This window comes from Macadamia integrifolia, chromosome 6, assembly GCF_013358625.1.
Source record: "Macadamia integrifolia cultivar HAES 741 chromosome 6, SCU_Mint_v3, whole genome shotgun sequence".
Classification (NCBI taxonomy): domain Eukaryota; kingdom Viridiplantae; phylum Streptophyta; class Magnoliopsida; order Proteales; family Proteaceae; genus Macadamia; species Macadamia integrifolia.
The window spans coordinates 10223830-10241894 of record NC_056562.1 but is presented as its reverse complement, the minus strand read 5'-3'; the positions used below and the strand labels follow the sequence as shown (position 1 = coordinate 10241894).

The following is an 18065-nucleotide window of genomic DNA, read 5'->3' as shown; positions in this document are numbered from 1 at the left end:
TTGATATTTGACAGGGAACGCATGCGTAGGACCCAATATAGGCAACACTGAATTCTTATAAAGTGTGTTTTAGGATAGACAAGTTCAAAATTCCTTTGGACTTAAATAAGTGGTTAAGAAATGTTTAAAGTAGCCCAGTTAAAGTTCAACACCAATTGATCGATTAAAATCTGATATTGATCGATCCGATTATAAATCATGCCATGTTCTCCAAAGCTAAACATGTTTACTTAAACGGGCATTTACGGTGCAAGGTTTTCAAGTGATCAAGCCTAGCTAGGCCCGACCTGCCCAATTGAGACCGACCCGACACTACCAATTGACACCCTAGGTTGAATCCCTTGACAATACATTTATTTCGTAGAATTGTTCCAAAGCTTAATTTTTGTTTTTGTTTTTGGGAGTACTTATATGTGGGAGGAACGTGTTTGGTAACGCAAAAAGTATTTATGCGCTCCTTCCCCTTGATCTTGTAGTACTTTCTATCCAAGAACAACCTTTTAGTAACCAAGTTCAATGCCTTGGTTTGACAGATCTTCTAATTAGGTAGTGTTTATGAGTTCATGCATTGAGCAGTTGCACAGTGAGCATTAGATGATCAATAGTATTTGGGCACGTGTTCCAAGATCACCTCGGCTATTCGATGCTCATCGTGCAATTACACTCACTACAAAGGTTGTTTTCACTCATGCATTCTTACGGGCGATCTCTTATATCCCTAGTTGACAGCCCAAGAAACAATAGCAACAATAACATAAGTAATATGTATTGTATAGAAGAAAAATAAAAATGTATATGAAAGGTGGCTCACATGTCCCGGAAACACCATCCTCCTCTCTTGCATGTTGTTGAGTCTTTTCAATAGGAAAAAGAAAAAAAAAAAATTGTTATTGACTTTTGACCGATCAAATCTTACTTATATTTAGATTCAATTTGCTTGTTAGAATTTGAGCGGAGGGCAAATGAATTGTAAAGAAACATATACATGAGAATTGGGATGGAAATTGTCAAATAAGCCCAACCAATGTCCTTGGTTGTTTCAATGGTCAAAATGTTATATTGTACACTCTTGTGAGAGTGATGAGATTGGATGAATAGTAACTTTTCCTCTACTTAATTATTGGAAAAAGAGAAAATAAGGAGAAAATTTTCTTGTGAGGGAAAAATACATCAATAGTCATTTTCTATTCCTTATATTGAAAAAACGACTTCAAAGGATTATCTCTTGATTATGGGTGAAAGAAAATTATCTTTTTAATTATTTATATTGAAACATTTCATGTCACATGAGTTTCAACCTCATATTTTTTCACCCCACATTACCAAAAAACAAATGCATGGATGGATCTTTCAAATGCCCCATAGAAAGGAGAATGCTCCAATCATTTTTTTAACCTTTTATCCTTATATTTTACCGGGGAATTGGTCAAGGATCGGATTGGAATCGGTCAACACCGATACTGATTCGAAGTGGCCGATACGAACCGATTATCCGATCCGAGTTTTAAAATGATGTGCTGGACAGCTAGAGGTGGTAGACTGGTAGTAGCCTTCGTCATCTGATACCTCTCCCAGGCAACAGCTCCCCCGCAGACACTGTTAACTTGCGCTGCACACTACCGTTTCTCTTTGCAAAGCGAACCAACTTACGGATTTACTTTGACGACTGTGTGCCCCTTTTCTCTCGATACTTCTGTCTGTGGTCGTGCCTCATCGTCTCTTCGCCCTCCACAGTCGTAGATCTCAGAGAAGAGCTCGGTTTCTTTTAAGCTTTTCGTGTTCTAATTTCAAGCTTGTTCAGTTCTTGCTCAAGTTTGCGTTTTGATTGGAAAAACCCTAGATTTGTAGTTGTTTACATTCTTTCAAATTTTGTTGGAGTGAATCCCTAGGTTTCCGATCGAATTCGGTGTAATTGACGACTGAAGTACAGTTTTCTCTGCAACCGCCTTGATTTCTAAGCTCATGGATAGATTGGATCTGTAATCTCAGCTGAATCCGAAGATTGGAATCTGCGGGTTCATGTGTTGAAATGGCGCGAATTGGCATTATTCCTCTGGGTTTTTTATTTTTCTTCGTCATTGTTAATTGCTTTCGTGCTGAAACAGAGGTGAGCAACTGTTTTTCTTCTTCTCCCCCTTTTTTCGTAGGGTCAAATTTATCAAAATAGTGTTGGTTCCTAATCAATTGTAGATTCTGAACTTAGGTAAATTCAACAAATTCAAATACTAGTTTTGATCCGAAGGGTTCCCTGCCCTCGAACAACACAGATAGCTCGGTTCCGAAAAAGAGTGGATCTGATTCAGAGATTGATTCTACAAAAACTGGGCAAGGAAAGAAGGGTGAAGAACAGGATGGTGAATTACAAGGGGAAAGCAAGAACAATCATATGATGGGCAATTCGACAAAGCAATTGGACTCGAAAGATGGCCCAAAAACTGGAACAAACGAGGATGGTTCAAGCAAAGAATCACAAGTCGAGGTGCATGATAGGAAAGAGAAACCGAGTGAACAGCCACAGACCACAACTCCGTTGCCTAAAGAAGAAAGCACTGACGGAGTTGCAGTCCCCTCGAAGAAATCAAGGAAGGAAGGTTTTCGGGGCGAAGAATGTGATTCGTCAAATCACTGCACAGATACAAAGAAACAATTAGTTGCCTGTTTAAGAGTTCCTGGAAATGGTATGTAATCGCATAACAAGTTTGAAAGTTTTCTCTTTCCTTCTGATTTAGCTTGTTTGTTCTCTGCCATTGGTTTGCTTAGAGTTCACTACATATTATGTACATATGCATATGTAGTTGATCCGCTGAACTGATTCTCGGTTCCTCAACACACTCTTTCTCATATGTTTTTTCGAGGTTTTGGTTTTTTTGATTGCTTGGCATAATTTTTCCCGTGGGAGACAAATGTCAAATTAAACTACACTTAACATTAGTGACTTGATTTCAAGGAATTAATTCTTTGGTGTCTTGCCTTTTTGTACGTAGAATGATCAATGGTTCTCACCTAATAAATATGTATGTGCTGTTATAAATTTACCTAACCACCTAAAATGTGAGGCTTCCGGACCTCCACGTGGCCATCAACACTAATATACGATATCAGTAAGTGCCATATCACTAAGTATTTGACCCCAAATCTGAAACCATTACAGATCATTGTTTGTCCTGCTGACAATAAATACAAAATATGCATGCTTCATTACCTTATGTATGTAAGACTGCACAAAAAAAAAAAAGGGGAAAGCATCGCACGAGTCATGTTGCCAACAATGACAACAATGCCGCACAGCATACCACTCCGCCAATGCAACCATCACCACGATGCCAACTTCAAATGTTTAACAATCTCCCCTTTTGGCATTTTGGCTACACTCTCACCACATTGATCTCTCTCCCCCCCCCCCCCCACTTTGGTAACAATACCAAAGACTCTTGGGGGCTACTACTAGTAGTCTTCCCATATCTCTATGTTCCTATCGATGTTTGTGAATAATGACCACCCCCATCAGCTCCCTGAGCTTCTCAAAAGTCTCCCTGGGTAGTGGTTTGGTGAAATGTCTGCAATCTGCTCAATTGTTAGGATGAACTCCAATCTAATCTCTCCAACACGACTTTCTCTCTCAAGAAATGATACTTGATGACTATGTGCTTCATCCTAGAATGCATCACCGAGTTGTTGGAGATGTTGATTGCATTTGTGTTGTCATAGTAGATAATCATAAGCTGATTCTGCTCTATATGAAATCATGCAACATCTGTTTCATCCACAGAACCTGGGTACAACTGGTAGATGCTGCAATGTACTCTGCCTCTGCTGTAGATAGGGAAACCGATTCTTGCTTCTTACTCTGCCATGCAACCAAACTGTTGCCTAAGTAGAAAGCTCCTCCGCTGGTGTTCTATCTCTTATCTACACAACCAACCCAATTAGCATCAAAGTAGGCTCTCAAGTCAAAAGACTTACTCTTAGAGTACCACAAACCATAACCAACCATCCCCTTGAGGTATCTAAAGATCCTCTTTACTAATCCAACATGTGTCTCCTTCAAGTCTGTTTGGAATCTAGCAACCATGCACACTGCCATTATAATATTTGGTCTAGATGCAATCAAATATAACAAATTACCAATCACGGATCTATACATGGTGTGATTCATTGATGGTGACATGTCCTCCTTACTCAACTTGCATCCAATCATCATTGGAGTGCTCATAGGTTTACAATCCTCCATTGTAAACTTTTTCATCATTTCTTTCAAAAACTTAGTTTGAGAAAAGAAAATTACATCCCTCAATTGGCTAATCTGCATATCAGGAAAGAAAGATAACTCTCTAAGCTTGCTCATCTCAAACTCTCTTTGCATCTGGTCATCAAAATCTCTGCCCAACTCATCTTTGTGGCTACCGAAGATGATATCATCTATGTACACCACCATTATAACCAATGTGCTATCAACTGCTCTGATGTAGAGGTTGCTATCAACCATGCCCATATTGAAACCCTTCTAACTCAAATAACTATCTAGCCTTGGGTGCCAAGCTCTATGTGCATGTTTCAATCCATGCAAAGCCTTCTTCAATCTACAAACCATGGTTGGTCTCCACTCAACAGAATTCCATTGGGCTACTCAATGTACACTTCCTCTTCCAGATTGCCATTCAAAATACCAACACTTTAAAGCCTCTGTACACTGCCAATGCCAAAAATATCCTAATAGCCTCCAACCTTGCCACTGGTGTAAATGTCTCTTCAAAGTCAATGCCCTCAACTTGTGCATATCATTTGCAAACCAATCTGGCCTTGTTTTTCACCACTTGACCATCTTTATTCATGTTGTTAGAACACCCATTTTGTGCCAGTGACATTTATTACTGTGGGCCTTGGCACTAACTCTCAGGTGCTCTTCTCAATTTGATCAAGTTCTTCATCCATAGCTTCATGCCTTCGCCCAACTAGCATCTCTGCTTGCTTCCTCAGTTGTTTTGGGCTCTATATGAGACAGAAAAGAGTAAGCACATGTTTTCTTCATCATTCATCTTCTTTGCATTTCTAAATTTGGGTCACCAATCACTTGTGTCAATGGATGATTTAATTCGGTTTTGGTTTTCCTAGGTCTTCTTTCATCCTGCTTAACTTAAAATCTGATACAATTTCTTCAACCACTGGTTCTTCTTAAGGCTCACCCTCACTTTGATCATTATCATTTGTGAGGTCTTCATCAAATGAGTACTCTACAACATCATCACTTTGTTTGTTGAAGCTCTTTTCATCTATTTTCACATCTGAGCTCTCAACAATTTTACCTAGCCTCTTGCAGCACATTTGTAGGCTTTACTTCCCACTGAGTTACGAAGGAAGATATCTTCATCTGCTCTCTCATCAAATTTTCCCAAGTTACCATCTTTCCTTTCAATGTAGCATTTACTGCCAAAGATTCTGGAATGGTTTGCAGTTGCTTTCCTCTTAAACCAAAGCTCATGTGGAATTTTGTATTCATGTGGTTTAAGCATGCACCTGTTTTGAATGTGAACAGTTGTGTGCACTGCTTCTCTCCAATCCAATATCTCTTCTCCTAGGTTGCTCTCAATGAGCATTGTCCTAGCCATGTTCTCCATTGTTTTGTTTTTCCTCTCTGGAGCATAATTTTGTTGTGGTGTTTTTGTAGTTGATATCTTCTGCCTCCTTATTCCATGCTCAAAACAGTACTCATCAAACTCAAACCATGTGTACTCACCTACCTTTGTCTGATCTCAGATACTTGAGTCTCTTTCTAGTCTTATTTTCAACTTAATTCTTGAAGACAACAAACTTCTCAAGTGCCTCAAATTTGTGCTTAAAAAACTGAACACAAGTCATCATGGTGTAGTCACCAACAAATAGAATAAAATATCTATCACCATTAGTGATTTGAGTTTTGGTAGGCCCACATAGATCTGTGTGTACTAACTCCAATAGCCTCCTTTTGTAGTGCTTCTTGGCTTTGTAGGTAGCTCTTGCTTGCTTGCTTGCCCTTTTGACAAGATACACATGTTGGATTTGATGGCTTTTTCAGTTGGAGAACATCTCTTATTCCGTTCTTCGATGTGTTTTGCTAGATTGTCAAAACCTATATGGCCCAACCTTCTATGCCAAAGCCACTGCTCCTTTTCTTGACCTATAAGACAAGATCCTTTCACACTTTCAGATAATGTAGAGGTTTCCTAAAGTCCTCAACCCTAGAACAATCAACTTTCAACTGTCTGCATGTCTCACCTCAAATCTTGACTTGTTGAAGACCACCTTGTGTCCATTGTCACAAATCTCACTTAATAGATTGTGCTTCAATCCAACCACATACAACACATCATTAGTGTTTACCCTGCGTCAAGACTCACAATGTGTCTTTCTACAATCTTGGGACACTCATCGTTGCCAAAGTTTACCGTTCCTCCTTCACATTGGTTGAGTTCTACAATTATATTCTTGTCACTACTCACCAGTAGTGTGACTAGAACAACCATTATCAAGGATACATGGTATAAACTTGTCTTGTGCCTTAAAGGTTGTTTGCACCATAAGAGAAGTATCCTCAATTTCTGCACTTCTCTTCTTAACCCAAACTTGTCTACTTACACCAAGAGTCTGCTTTTGTGTTCGTCTCTATGGTGCTCTTCTTGGTCTCCTCTAGACTTGAGCAGTTGTAGTCACATGTCTCACATTCTTGTTCTGCTACCTTTTTTTTTTTTTTTTTTTTGGGGGGGGGGTTAGGAGCGGGCGGGTGAGGGATTGACATACATTCTCTAGCAATGTGACCATAATCTCTCATCATTGGTGCAAAAGAATATATGCTCTCATCACTCACTTGCTTGGCATTAAAGTTGCAGTTGCCACCTTATGACCATAGGTGTTATACTTGTAACAACATCCTAGGAAGAAGGGTTTGGCCTCAATGGAAGTCTCTCTTTATCTGTAGTAACCACCACGTCCAACTGCCCTCACTGGCCTCTACTGACTAATTGGAGTAGAGTTGTACTTGTATATGCCCCTATTGATTGTACTCTGCTCCCCCCGAGTCTTTGCCTATACCTCTCCTTCCATATGCAATGGTGCCACCTGTTTGAGCAAACACAACCTCCTTACCCTTCTGATTTCTGCTGGCTTTCCTCTGCACTGACATTGTCGATGCTCCCTTCTCAGTTCCCACACCTGAACCTGCCATTGTGTCCATTTGTCTCATCCTATTCTCACCTTGTCTGGATGACTTACATGCATTATATTCAATACCATTTCTGACACCTGCTGGTCTCTGTGCACTGAGAATCTCATCTAACACTCTGTTGTCTTGTGCTTGTGTATGAGGAACTTGCATGGTCACTGTGGGTGGTGTGCTCTCTGTCTCCATCATACTAAGCATTTTTCTCTTCAACTCTTCAAATTCCTTTTCCATCTCAAGAAAGTTACTTATCTCTATTTCTTTGTCCTCCGTTTGTTCCTTGAGAGAGTCAATCTCTTCATTGATCTTCATTCTCTGTTATTGTCAATGTGAGTTGCTCTTCAAATTCAATGGCAATTTAATTAATTTCTTCAAATTTTCCTTTAAGCAACTTCATTTCTTCATTGCTTCTTTGAGGAGTTTTTTGAGCTTCTTGTTTTTCTTTTCTTCATCATCTATCACATCAAGAGCCGATTCAAGCTCAGCTTCTAAAATGTCTTCACCATTAGTTTTGAGTTTACTTTCACTAGCTTCCTTGACTGCAAGCAGCATAAGATAATTATTCTGACCCAATATCTGATGTATCACTATCCTTCCTTGTAATGAGGCTTCTCTTCTTCAGTCTTTCTCTCAAGTTAATGACCCTCTTTTTGAAAAAATTCTTCTCTTTAGGTGCTTCATCTTCATCTTCATCTTCATCATCTTCATCACGGGCATTTCTCTTCCTAGTTGGACATTTGGAAGCAAAGTGCCCTATTGCTTCACAGCTGAAGCACTTGAGTGGAAGTTTTCCCTTGTATATGCCTCTACCTTTTGGTAGTCTTTAATAAAAGGGTAATTTACAGCACCACCCCCTAAAGAATGTCATTATTATAGAGACACCCCCTGCTTGATACAAAATTGCGTTCACTCCCCTTACCGTCAGTCTCTGTTAAGGAATATATCTCAAGTGCTGACATCAGCTGGTTTATTTTTTGTTAAATACCGAAATACCCGCATAAAATGTAAAGTAGTTGATAAATACTTCTCTTCTCTTAAGCCCCTAACCACATGGATAGATCAAACAATGGTGACGTGTTAGCGTATTCCAGATTGGCGAGATGCCAATTCAAAAGCATTCGTTCTTGTGGATCCTCACCAACCTTGTAAACCTGCCTAAAAGCCTCACGAGAAGTGCCCAAAGAAACATCTACAAACTCAGCCTTATCCATCACAGCCTGCCTGCCTAAGCTTACACACCTTATCTAAAAGCTGATTAAAAGAAACCTCCACCCTCGAATCCATCTCGGCATTCACAGCCATTCTGTCGGGGAGATAAAGAGGGCATATATCACCATGCTTGAGAAGAAACGAGTAGGCTGAGTTGACTAGTCCTCGATGCTCGAACCATATGGATTCAAGTGCGTGGTCACTAGTTATCCAAACAGAGACATTGGGTTGCCACCGAGTGAGGATGTGATTCCGAACAACGTAGTTCGCCTGCTCGATTCGCCGAGCGTCGACACAACATTGGATTCGATTTCCTCTTCAGTGAGTGAATCAACTAGGAACCCTACTGAAATGGCAATCAAAGCTTCGATATCAAGCTGTTATTGCTGATGTTATTGCCGCCACCAATGCCATTGCGAAGCATTTGAAGTTCCCTGGTTCGGATGATGGACAAGCTGAGTTGTAGAATCGAGGGATCTCTGCTTATGCGTTTTGCAAAGGTGCAGCCCCCATATTCAAGGATAAGCTGTTGGGTGTGATCGGAGGAGGTGATTCCCCTATGGAAGGGAGGGCTTCCACACCGTCGAATAAGCTGCAGCGATGCCCTCCTTCCCTTAACCCCTGTTATGTGTTTTAGTCAAAAGGCTAAAGCCGTCATTTCAAATCCTCACTTAACAGTGACTGGCGATAAGGGGTGTGAACGAAATTTGGTATTAAGCAGGGGGTGTCTCTATAATAGTGGCATTCTCCAGGGGGTGGCGCTGTAAATTACCCTTAACAAAATTAGCCTCACATCTTTATCACTCAACTCCACATCAGATTTTTCAGAAAGATCAAGCCTCGAAAAGCTCTAAATGCTGTCTCCTTGTTTGATGCCTTTTCCTTACTCTTTCTAGCCCTCATCTCATAGGCAGTTAAGGGCCCATGTAGCTCATCAAGAGATAGGGTCTCAAGGTATTTAGCCCCCTCAATTGCTGACACCTTTGGGTCAGACTTATGTAAAAATGACCTTAAGATTTTCTGCACAACTGTGGCATCTATCAATGTTTCTCCCAGTCTTCTAATAGAGTTTACAACTTTATTCACTCTCATCATGTACCCAGCAATGTCGTCATCAACAAACATCTTTAGTGATTCAAATGGAGACCTGTACACTTGCAACTTGGCTTTCTTTTTCTTGGGATCTCCTTCATGAATGCTAATCAACTTGTCTTACATCTACTTGGCTGAATTGCAACTCATCATCTTGGCCATCTCACTTTTAGGTAATGCGCTTGAAATTGCATGGATTGTTTTCTGATTGTTCACATATCTTTTTCTCTCTTTTGTGTCAGTTGAGGATATTGATTGCTTCCCAGACGTTATAACCAAGTGAGACAAAAAAGAATTCCATTCTCCTTTTCCAGAGTATAAAGTTATTTCTATCAAACTGTGGTGTGCTCTACCTGAACTATTTCCACCTTTACCTGAAGTCATATTCAGTCCCTTTGATCTCCCAACTACTGATCAAGCCCTATTGGGGGGTGGCTCTGATACCACTTGATGAACCAGTTTCACTACTGAGAGAAGGGGAATCAGTAGGTCGTTAAATTTCTTCCCAAATCTTCCACACACACAACTGAACATCACTGGCTAGGGAATCCCAATTTTAAAGGGGCTCGCTTGGTCCAACAGTAAGGTAGGAATGTTATGACTTGGTAGTCAAGCAGTCGAAACAGCCCCTTGACAAATCGTGTGCAATCTCGCCTACAACCAAGAATGGTTAGGCTTACCAGGAGAACACACTTATCCTGCAGTCACACACCATGACACTTTTATGCACAACATCACGACACAAGGGTTTTACGTGGTTAGGCAATAAGTATACTCCATGGAGTAATACCCACTTGGGGTTTCGTATATTGCCCAATACGCTACTCTTGGTTTGGTTTTTGACAATACAAAACTAAACACCTTGTGAGCACTATTCACAAGCCCTTACAATCATGGAAAATTAAATCCCCCAACACAAAACTATTTTCAACTAGGTATTTTAACTCAAATCAACACTATCTAGTCAATTACAAAAGAGGAAAAAATGGTTTACCTAAGTGGATAAATCACTTGAAGCATCTCCAATCTTCTCAAACACCTTTACCATCAATATCTTCAAAGAAACTCAACTAAGGCTCGCTATTGAACTTGAAGCACTCCAAAAGTTCCCACCAAGTAGAATCACCTTCCTTGACAAATCTGGAATTATAGAGCTTCCTTCAAGCCAAAACAACCATCCCACTCTCTTCCTCACGATTTTCTTGAAAATCTGCAATTTGAATAGCCTAATTTGGCCCTAAAATGAGAGAGAGATGACAAAAATAGGATTGAGGACATACGATCATTACAAAATTGTTTTAGGAACATAAGGACTTTTAAATCGATTTAGTGACATCTGTAATGCACTACTTAAAGTCATGACGAGATAATGCATCACGAGTCAGCGCCTCGATTATGAGTAGTTAGATTCACTTCAAAAGGGCAGGTTATGTCTTGTCCATAGGATCTATTCAAGAGATCTGAGTGCATCGGATTAGAGGAAAGAGGATCATCAATGGCGTAGATGCAACGCTGCCATAGATGGCATGATCGGTGGGCGTTGCCGTTGTGGTGATGGTTGCATTGGCAGAGTGGTACGGTTTGCGGTATTATTGTCATTGTTGGCAACATGACTCTTGCAATGCTTTCCAAGGGTTTCAGATGTGTTTAGAGGCATGGCATACGTGTACGCTCCGTTCAAGATGTGCCTAGATGCGCCAAGATGAGCTAGACATGTGTACAGTATGGTCCAGTTGAGTTCAGATGCATTTGGTTGAGTAACATATTTGTATGCTCCTTTAAGGTTGTGTCATAATGTCGATGACATGGCTGGATAGGTGTACAACACATTCCATTTGAGCTCGGGTGCATTTGGTTGAGTAGTATATTTGTATGCTCTGTTTGGTTCGGGCCGTGATGGTCAGTGATGTGGTTGATGGCATGGGATAGATGTGCAGGACATATGGCTTGGAGTTGGCAAGGTGGCACAGGTGCACGACACATGTGGCTGGCGTGCATAGGTGTTGAGGTGGCTAGTGTGCACAGCACATGGCGCAGCACCAAGGCAGTCAGCCAGCCTTGGCTGGCATGCCCAGCGCACAAGGGGTGCATGCATTGGCAGCATGTGTGTATAAGTGCAAGGGCCAAGAGCCATGGGTAGCATGGGAGCACAGCCAAGTGAAGGCCATGATTATAGGCAAGGGTGCTAAGGCAAATGGGGCTATTATAAGCAGGGGTGCAAAGGCAAAAGGGGTTATGGACTTCTGTCAAACACTTGGCGCTATTCAAATGACTTAACCAAAATTTTGAGTTGGATTTCATATAGCTACTGTGAGCTTCAATGTATTAGGCCCTTTAATGGCGAACTTAAGAGATTTGGCATTAGATGCTTGAGACGATGGGTGCAAGAGCCTTATATGAGATTTCCAAAAGTTGGCATAACCATTAGATGGGCATTGATCCAAAATGATTTCAAGATCCACACTTTTTAGCAAGGCATGCGACCTAGGCCCGAGTTCTTCTTGTACGAGCTTCCTTATTGGTCTAGCACAACTTCGGTTGGGTGCTTGGCACCATATAGTGGCCTTTATCGATTTGGTGCTACGGCTGCATCGCATCTATGCCATCAAAGATCCTCTTTGCTCAAATCTGGTGCATCCAGATCTCTTAAATAGATCCTACGGTCAAGACACCCATCCTTTTGAAGTGAATCTAACAGCTCATAATCGAGCATTTGGCTCGTGATGCATTATCTTATCACGGTTTTAAGTAGTGCGTTACAGAATGTCACTAAATCGATTTTAAAGGTCCTTATGTCCTATAAAAAATTTTGTAATGACCGTTATGTCCCTAATCATATTTTGGCCATATCTCTCATTTGGGGGCCAAATTAGATCATTCAAATCATGAGGAAGAGAGTGAGATGGGTGTTTTGGCTTGAAGAAAGCTCCATAATTCCATATTTGTCAAAGAAGGTGATTCTACTTGTTGGGAGCTTTGGGAGTGCTTCAAAGGGGTTAAGTTTTTTTAAAGAGATTGATGGCAAAGATGTTTGAGAAAGTTGGAGATGGTTGTGGTTTATCCACTTAGGTAAACCCTTTTTCCCTCTTTTGTAATTGATTAGGTAATGTTGATTTGAGTTAAAATACCTAGTTGGAAGTAGTTTTGTGTTAGGGGATTTAATTTTCCATCATTGTAAGGGCTTGTGTGTAGTGCTCACAAGTTGTTTGTTAAATTTCCTAGTACTATCTGGAGATTCACAACTGCAATTGTGAGTGGTGGGTTGTAGCCCCGGTTTTGTATTATTAAAAACCAAACCAAGAATAGTGTATCAGACAATATACGAAACCCTGTGTGGGTATTGCTCCCTGGAGTAGGCTCATTGCTGAACCATGTAAAACCCTTGTGTCATGATTGTCTATATTTTGTTGTGGTTAGAAGTGTCATGGTGTGTGATTGCAGGATGGGTGTACTCTCTTGGTAGGCGTAACCATTCTTGGTTGTAAGCAGGATTGTACACAATTTGAAGATGGTAAAATTGGGATTGCCCCAGCCAGTGACATTCTATTGTGTGTGTAGAAGATATGGGAAGAAATTTGAAGACCTACTGGTTCACACCCCTCTCAGTAGTGAAGCAGGTTCATCACCACCATGTGATGGTAATCTGCTATGCACACAAAACTTGTTTACTCACCACCACATGGTTGTTTGAACATATCATTTCAGGGTGTGATGCTAGTCCTTATCAAAATTTCTTGCAGATTCTCTTAAGACAATTTTATTTCAGTAATTGATATTATAGAACCAACATGTCCATTAAACAAGTGGATAGTGACAAAAGCATCTCCCAAATTATGAACAAATGAACCTTTTTAACAGAAATAGATTTTATAGGTGAAATTCTGAGAGTAATGGATCTAGAGTCCAGGGCTTTCTGTATGCCTAGTTTTTAATCATCCAAACACCGAAGGACAAAAAATTATTTTTTCCTGCCTATTTCGGGAATGCATGCAAGCAGCTGGAAAATAAGGGAAGAATTTATTTTCACTGAAAACATCTTCCCAATGAAGTATTTGTGGTGAACAAAAAGATCCAGCAATATTACTCAAAGTGGGAACTATATCTCTCTGGATAAACCTGAATGCATGTGCAAGTGAAAAATTCAAATCTATTTTATGGATGACTTGGAGTCTTTGGATTCATTTTATACCTATTATGCAAACTAGTAGGTTCTTAATCAGGTAATATAAGAGTAAAATTAGCATATTTCATGGTTGATTCTATTGATAGATTCTTTTTATTTTGTAATCAGGCCAAACTTTTTGGTTTCTCAATGTTAATTATGATATTGTTTAATATTGGAATTATCCTTTTGATGATATCTGGAGTACCATATTTATTATGGGTTACATTGAGAACTTTGTACTAAATGATGGTTTGTATCTTCTAGACTCTCCAGATCTTTCACTTCTGATACAGAATAAGGGGAAAGGCCTGCTTATTGTAAATATTTCTGCTCCTGACTTTGTCCAACTGGAAGAAACTACTGTTCAACTCGAAGGGAAACAAAACAGTAAGGTACTTATACAAAATTAAGCCTCTTCCTGACTAAAGTTTGGTTAACTACATAGTTTTTGTTTTGTCATTGAATTCTGTTTAAGGTCATGTTGGTTGTCAAACCTAGGCTGCTTGTATCATTTCTCACTCGTATGTTCTAAGTCACTTTTTGTTTACCCTTGGTCCTTTAACTTCTCTGATCTGTATCATGGAGACCAAGTCCCTTTCTTGTGCTGTTTTCCTTTTACAGGTTGTTACCTGTGTTAAGTGTGTCTTGAAGTGTTCTACTGTGTGTTAAGTGATTGCCTAAACCAAGGTCTTCCTACTCACCAACATGATCAGTCCCACAATGAAAACAAAGGATTGAACATTTGAATCCATGATAGCCTTTAGGGGTATCTTTTTTTTTTTTACGGGAATACATGCCCACATTGTGTTTGTGGATATGTGGTAGTTGGATTCACTCCTCTTTTTCTTTTTTCTTTTTTCTTTTTTTTTTCCTTTTGGGTGGTGGGGAGAATGTCAAAAGTGTTGGTGTATTGCGGAATCCTGGGCAGGTAAGAAGCATCATATAGATAAACTAAGTGTAGCGGAGATGAGGGTGTTGAGTTAGATGTGTGGCCAAAGTAAGAAGGACAAAGTAAGGAATGACCACATTAGAGCTGAGTTGGGTGTAGCGCTGATACATGATAAGCTCCGAGAAAGTCATTTGAGGTGGCATGACCATTTTCAACAGAGGCCTTTAGATGTTCTAGTTCAGAGGAGTTATTTGATTCAGATTGAAAGATCTAAAAGAGCCAGGCAGGCCTAAAATAACCCTTAGAGAAGTGTTGAGAAAAGGCATGCATAGCCTAGGCCTTCTATTACGTATGACTTCGAATAGAGCTGATTGGAGGGAGGATCCATGTAGCTGACCCCATTTAGTGGGGAGCTAGGGATAAGGCTTTGTTGTTGTTGGTGGTGGTGGTGTATTGCTTTGTTATTTTCCACTTTGGGTCTGGTATAAGCAAATACTTTAACCAAGAAAAACCATATTTTTTGAAGAAGACAACTTCGTAGCTGTGGTTGTGAATCATTTGTGGGACATTTTTGAAGTTAATGAACAACATTTTCCATCCTCTCATTGTCAATTTTCAAAATTTCGGTTGAATGTTGACTGAAACCTGGTACATTTCAGCTGCATATATTGGTTGACCATTTTGGTGGTCAAACGGCTATATTTTGGCCCAAAACTTCTGTGGAACCCTAATGAAGCTTCTTTAAACATATTTGAATCTTTAAATTGTAAAAAGGAAAAAAACACCCATAATGTTAGTATGGCTTCGGACCCTAGGTTTCTAGTTTACGTTGCACCCTGCTGTATCTTTTTTCCAATATAGCCTATTCTACACATAATTGAGTTCAAGAACACACAAAATTCAATTAAAAAACTAAAATATGCATTTGGAATGAAGAAAAACCATTTAATAGTACCCTCTTTAAGAAAAACCATTTAATGGTACCCTAAAGGGTGTCAAATAATTTGTTACTTTACTTTTTTTTCCTTTTAACTCCTTTTTTTTTTTTTTTTTTTTTTTCAATGAGGTTAAATCCTATCATTTCACATGTATACTCAAAATATATTTGAGACGACAACTTTTGATAATAACATAATGAATAATGAGGTCGCTCTTAAATTATGTTTGAAAATCCTATTTTAACCCTGATTTATTTACTTTTTGGAATAAGACAATGGGCATTCAAAAGGAGGTGTCAAGTTCCAAATACATCTATATAGGTGTCATTTAGACAGTCCTTGAAGGCTGTACAAGAGATTCTTCTGTTAGAAGAGCAATTAAGGAAGTTCTGTATATTGACAGCAGAGTCACTGATCGTTAATGTTAAATCCAGCTAATTGTGCTTAATGTGGCTCAAGACCATCTTTTTGAATATATAATTTTTTTGAGTAGCTAGTTGAATTTTGACTGAAATTTTTATTCCCTCACAAACCCTACCGATACCTTCAAGATTCAGTAGGCTGGATTAGTAGAAGCATGCACAAGAATGTGCCTAGTATTTCATTTGTCATCTCAACAACCCTGAATTATTCATGAAAATGGAACTGTGTTTGATGCATAGAATGGATGTGGCCATTGTAAACTGCAGGTGAAAGTTGCTATAGGGGATGGAGGTAATGACACATTGATCACCTTGACAGCAGGGAGTGGTGACTGCCTCCTTGATTTCCGGGACCTGACCTTACATAATTTGGGGAGGAAAATAGATCATTCCACCATCTCCAAATACGCAAACCTTCTGACACAGGCCCCCTCCGCCGTATACATGTCAGCTGGTGTATTACTTCTACTAGTGGCATCAGCTTGCATGTTCATCAGATTCCGACGGACGCATATCCCTAGTGATGGTTCCAAATACCAAAAGTTGGAAACAGAGCTGCCAATTTCAGGTGGAGGGAAAACTGAGGTAGAAGCAACTGATGGATGGGATAACAGTTGGGACGACAATTGGGATGACGAGGAGGCACCGGTCACAGCGTCAAAACCTGTCACACCAAGCGTTTCCTCCAAAGGTCTTGCTTCAAGACGGTTGAACAAAGAAGGGCGGAATGATTAATCGACACTGAATTGGGTACACAAATAGAAACATTAAGAAGCAAATGCTTATGTTTCTTTCTAATTGGCTTTCGAGTCTGTATCAATACATCAGTTTTTGGGATGATGCATTCTTCATGTTATTCAATTGTTGTTTGTCTATGAAACTAATTATCCAGAAACACAAATGAGTGTAAGGGGGAGAGGAAAAATGTAAATATTTTTTAAATTAAATTTGTTATAGTTCACAGGAGAACATCAGCAATAAGGGCAGGTGCTACTGATCCTTTCACCAGTTGGATTTGTATTCAGGGAGCATTTTATGTCAATACATGTGTGTGTCTTGTTCCAGTTTGTAAATAAAACGTCCTTACATTCGGCTTTTATTCATTATTCTAGTTAGATTCATGTATGAAGGCCCTACCATTTGCTTCTTGATAAAATTTGCATTATATAGGAATATGTTCTAGTAAATTCTGTGCAGGCACATATGATTTAACTTCATAAGCATGGTTTTAGGAATTGGTATCAGATTGGGTGTATCGACTGTGCTGATACCTTCCTGATACCAATATGGTATCAGTGAATCGCCTTGAACTCTAGATTTTAGATGAAAAAAATGGCTTTTTGATTCAGAATAGCTTCGATACGGCAGAACTGTACTGGGTTTTTTTTTTTTTTTTTGGGTGGTAAGGAAAAAGAAAAATTAAACATTACTGAATTAAAGAAGTTACATCCATGTCTCTGTCAGTGACTCAGTGATGGTAAGAGGAGATTGTTTGATCATAGTTACAAAAGTCAAATTTTAAATTGAGAAGACGACGTTTTCGGTAGACCTGAGCTTGAAATCGATGGTGACTAATACCGATTTTGTCACTTGTGTCGATATCATGTACTAAAACTGTGGTTGCCCAGCAGGAGTTGGGATTCAGCTATTGGTGTGGTATACAAATCTCCTTCCTCCTCACATTGGGGCTGGGGGAACCCTCTCCTTTAAATTAAAACTAAAAAGTGAAAGAACGCTATTTGTCTGCATTCTCTAAGTCTAGAAACAACGCCCTTTTCAAAGGGCCGTGAAAAGAGGATTTGAATCCTCTCCAGTGCACATCGGATGGCTGGCAGCATTAGTGCATGCACTCCAAATGTCTTTCAGCCGTTTGATGTGCGCTAGAGGGGCTGCCACTAAACGTCTCTGCCCCTGAAAAACAGAGCATTGTGCCTAGGCATAGAGAAAGCAAACTGGTAGCATTCTCTCTCCCAAAACTAAAATAGGAACTTTTGTAATCATCCAATAATTGATAGCCATTCCTATAACAATTCAACTCTGATTATTAAATGTTATCTATCTTGACAAGGAAAATAAAGATTTTATTTTAGAGTTTAAGGTAAGTTTCCTTATTCTTTTTCTTTTTTTTTTTTTTTTTTTTGGGGGGGGGGGTGGGGTG

At 39.6% G+C, this 18065-nt stretch overlaps 1 protein-coding gene across 1 annotated transcript; it reads left to right on the top strand.

Moving 5' to 3' along the window:
• The first annotated feature begins 1551 nt into the window (after positions 1–1551).
• On the top strand, positions 1552–17063 carry LOC122082469. The gene is made up of 4 exons (XM_042650063.1): positions 1552–2107; positions 2204–2678; positions 13923–14050; positions 16175–17063. The coding sequence occupies exons 1-4, from the start codon at positions 2030–2032 to the stop codon at positions 16640–16642; spliced, it is 1149 nt and encodes a 382-aa protein (XP_042505997.1). The 5' UTR covers positions 1552–2029; the 3' UTR covers positions 16643–17063.
• The last annotated feature ends 1002 nt before the right edge of the window (positions 17064–18065 follow it).

Excerpts from the sequence above, each read along its gene's own strand:
- LOC122082469 (XM_042650063.1), top strand. The coding sequence starts at position 2,030 with ATGGCGCGAATTGGCATTATTCCTCTGGGTTTTTTATTTTTCTTCGTC. Across the intron at positions 2,679-13,922 it reads TTTAAGAGTTCCTGGAAATG|ACTCTCCAGATCTTTCACTT; the intron begins GTATGTAATCGC and ends TGTATCTTCTAG. Across the intron at positions 14,051-16,174 it reads AAGGGAAACAAAACAGTAAG|GTGAAAGTTGCTATAGGGGA; the intron begins GTACTTATACAA and ends TGTAAACTGCAG.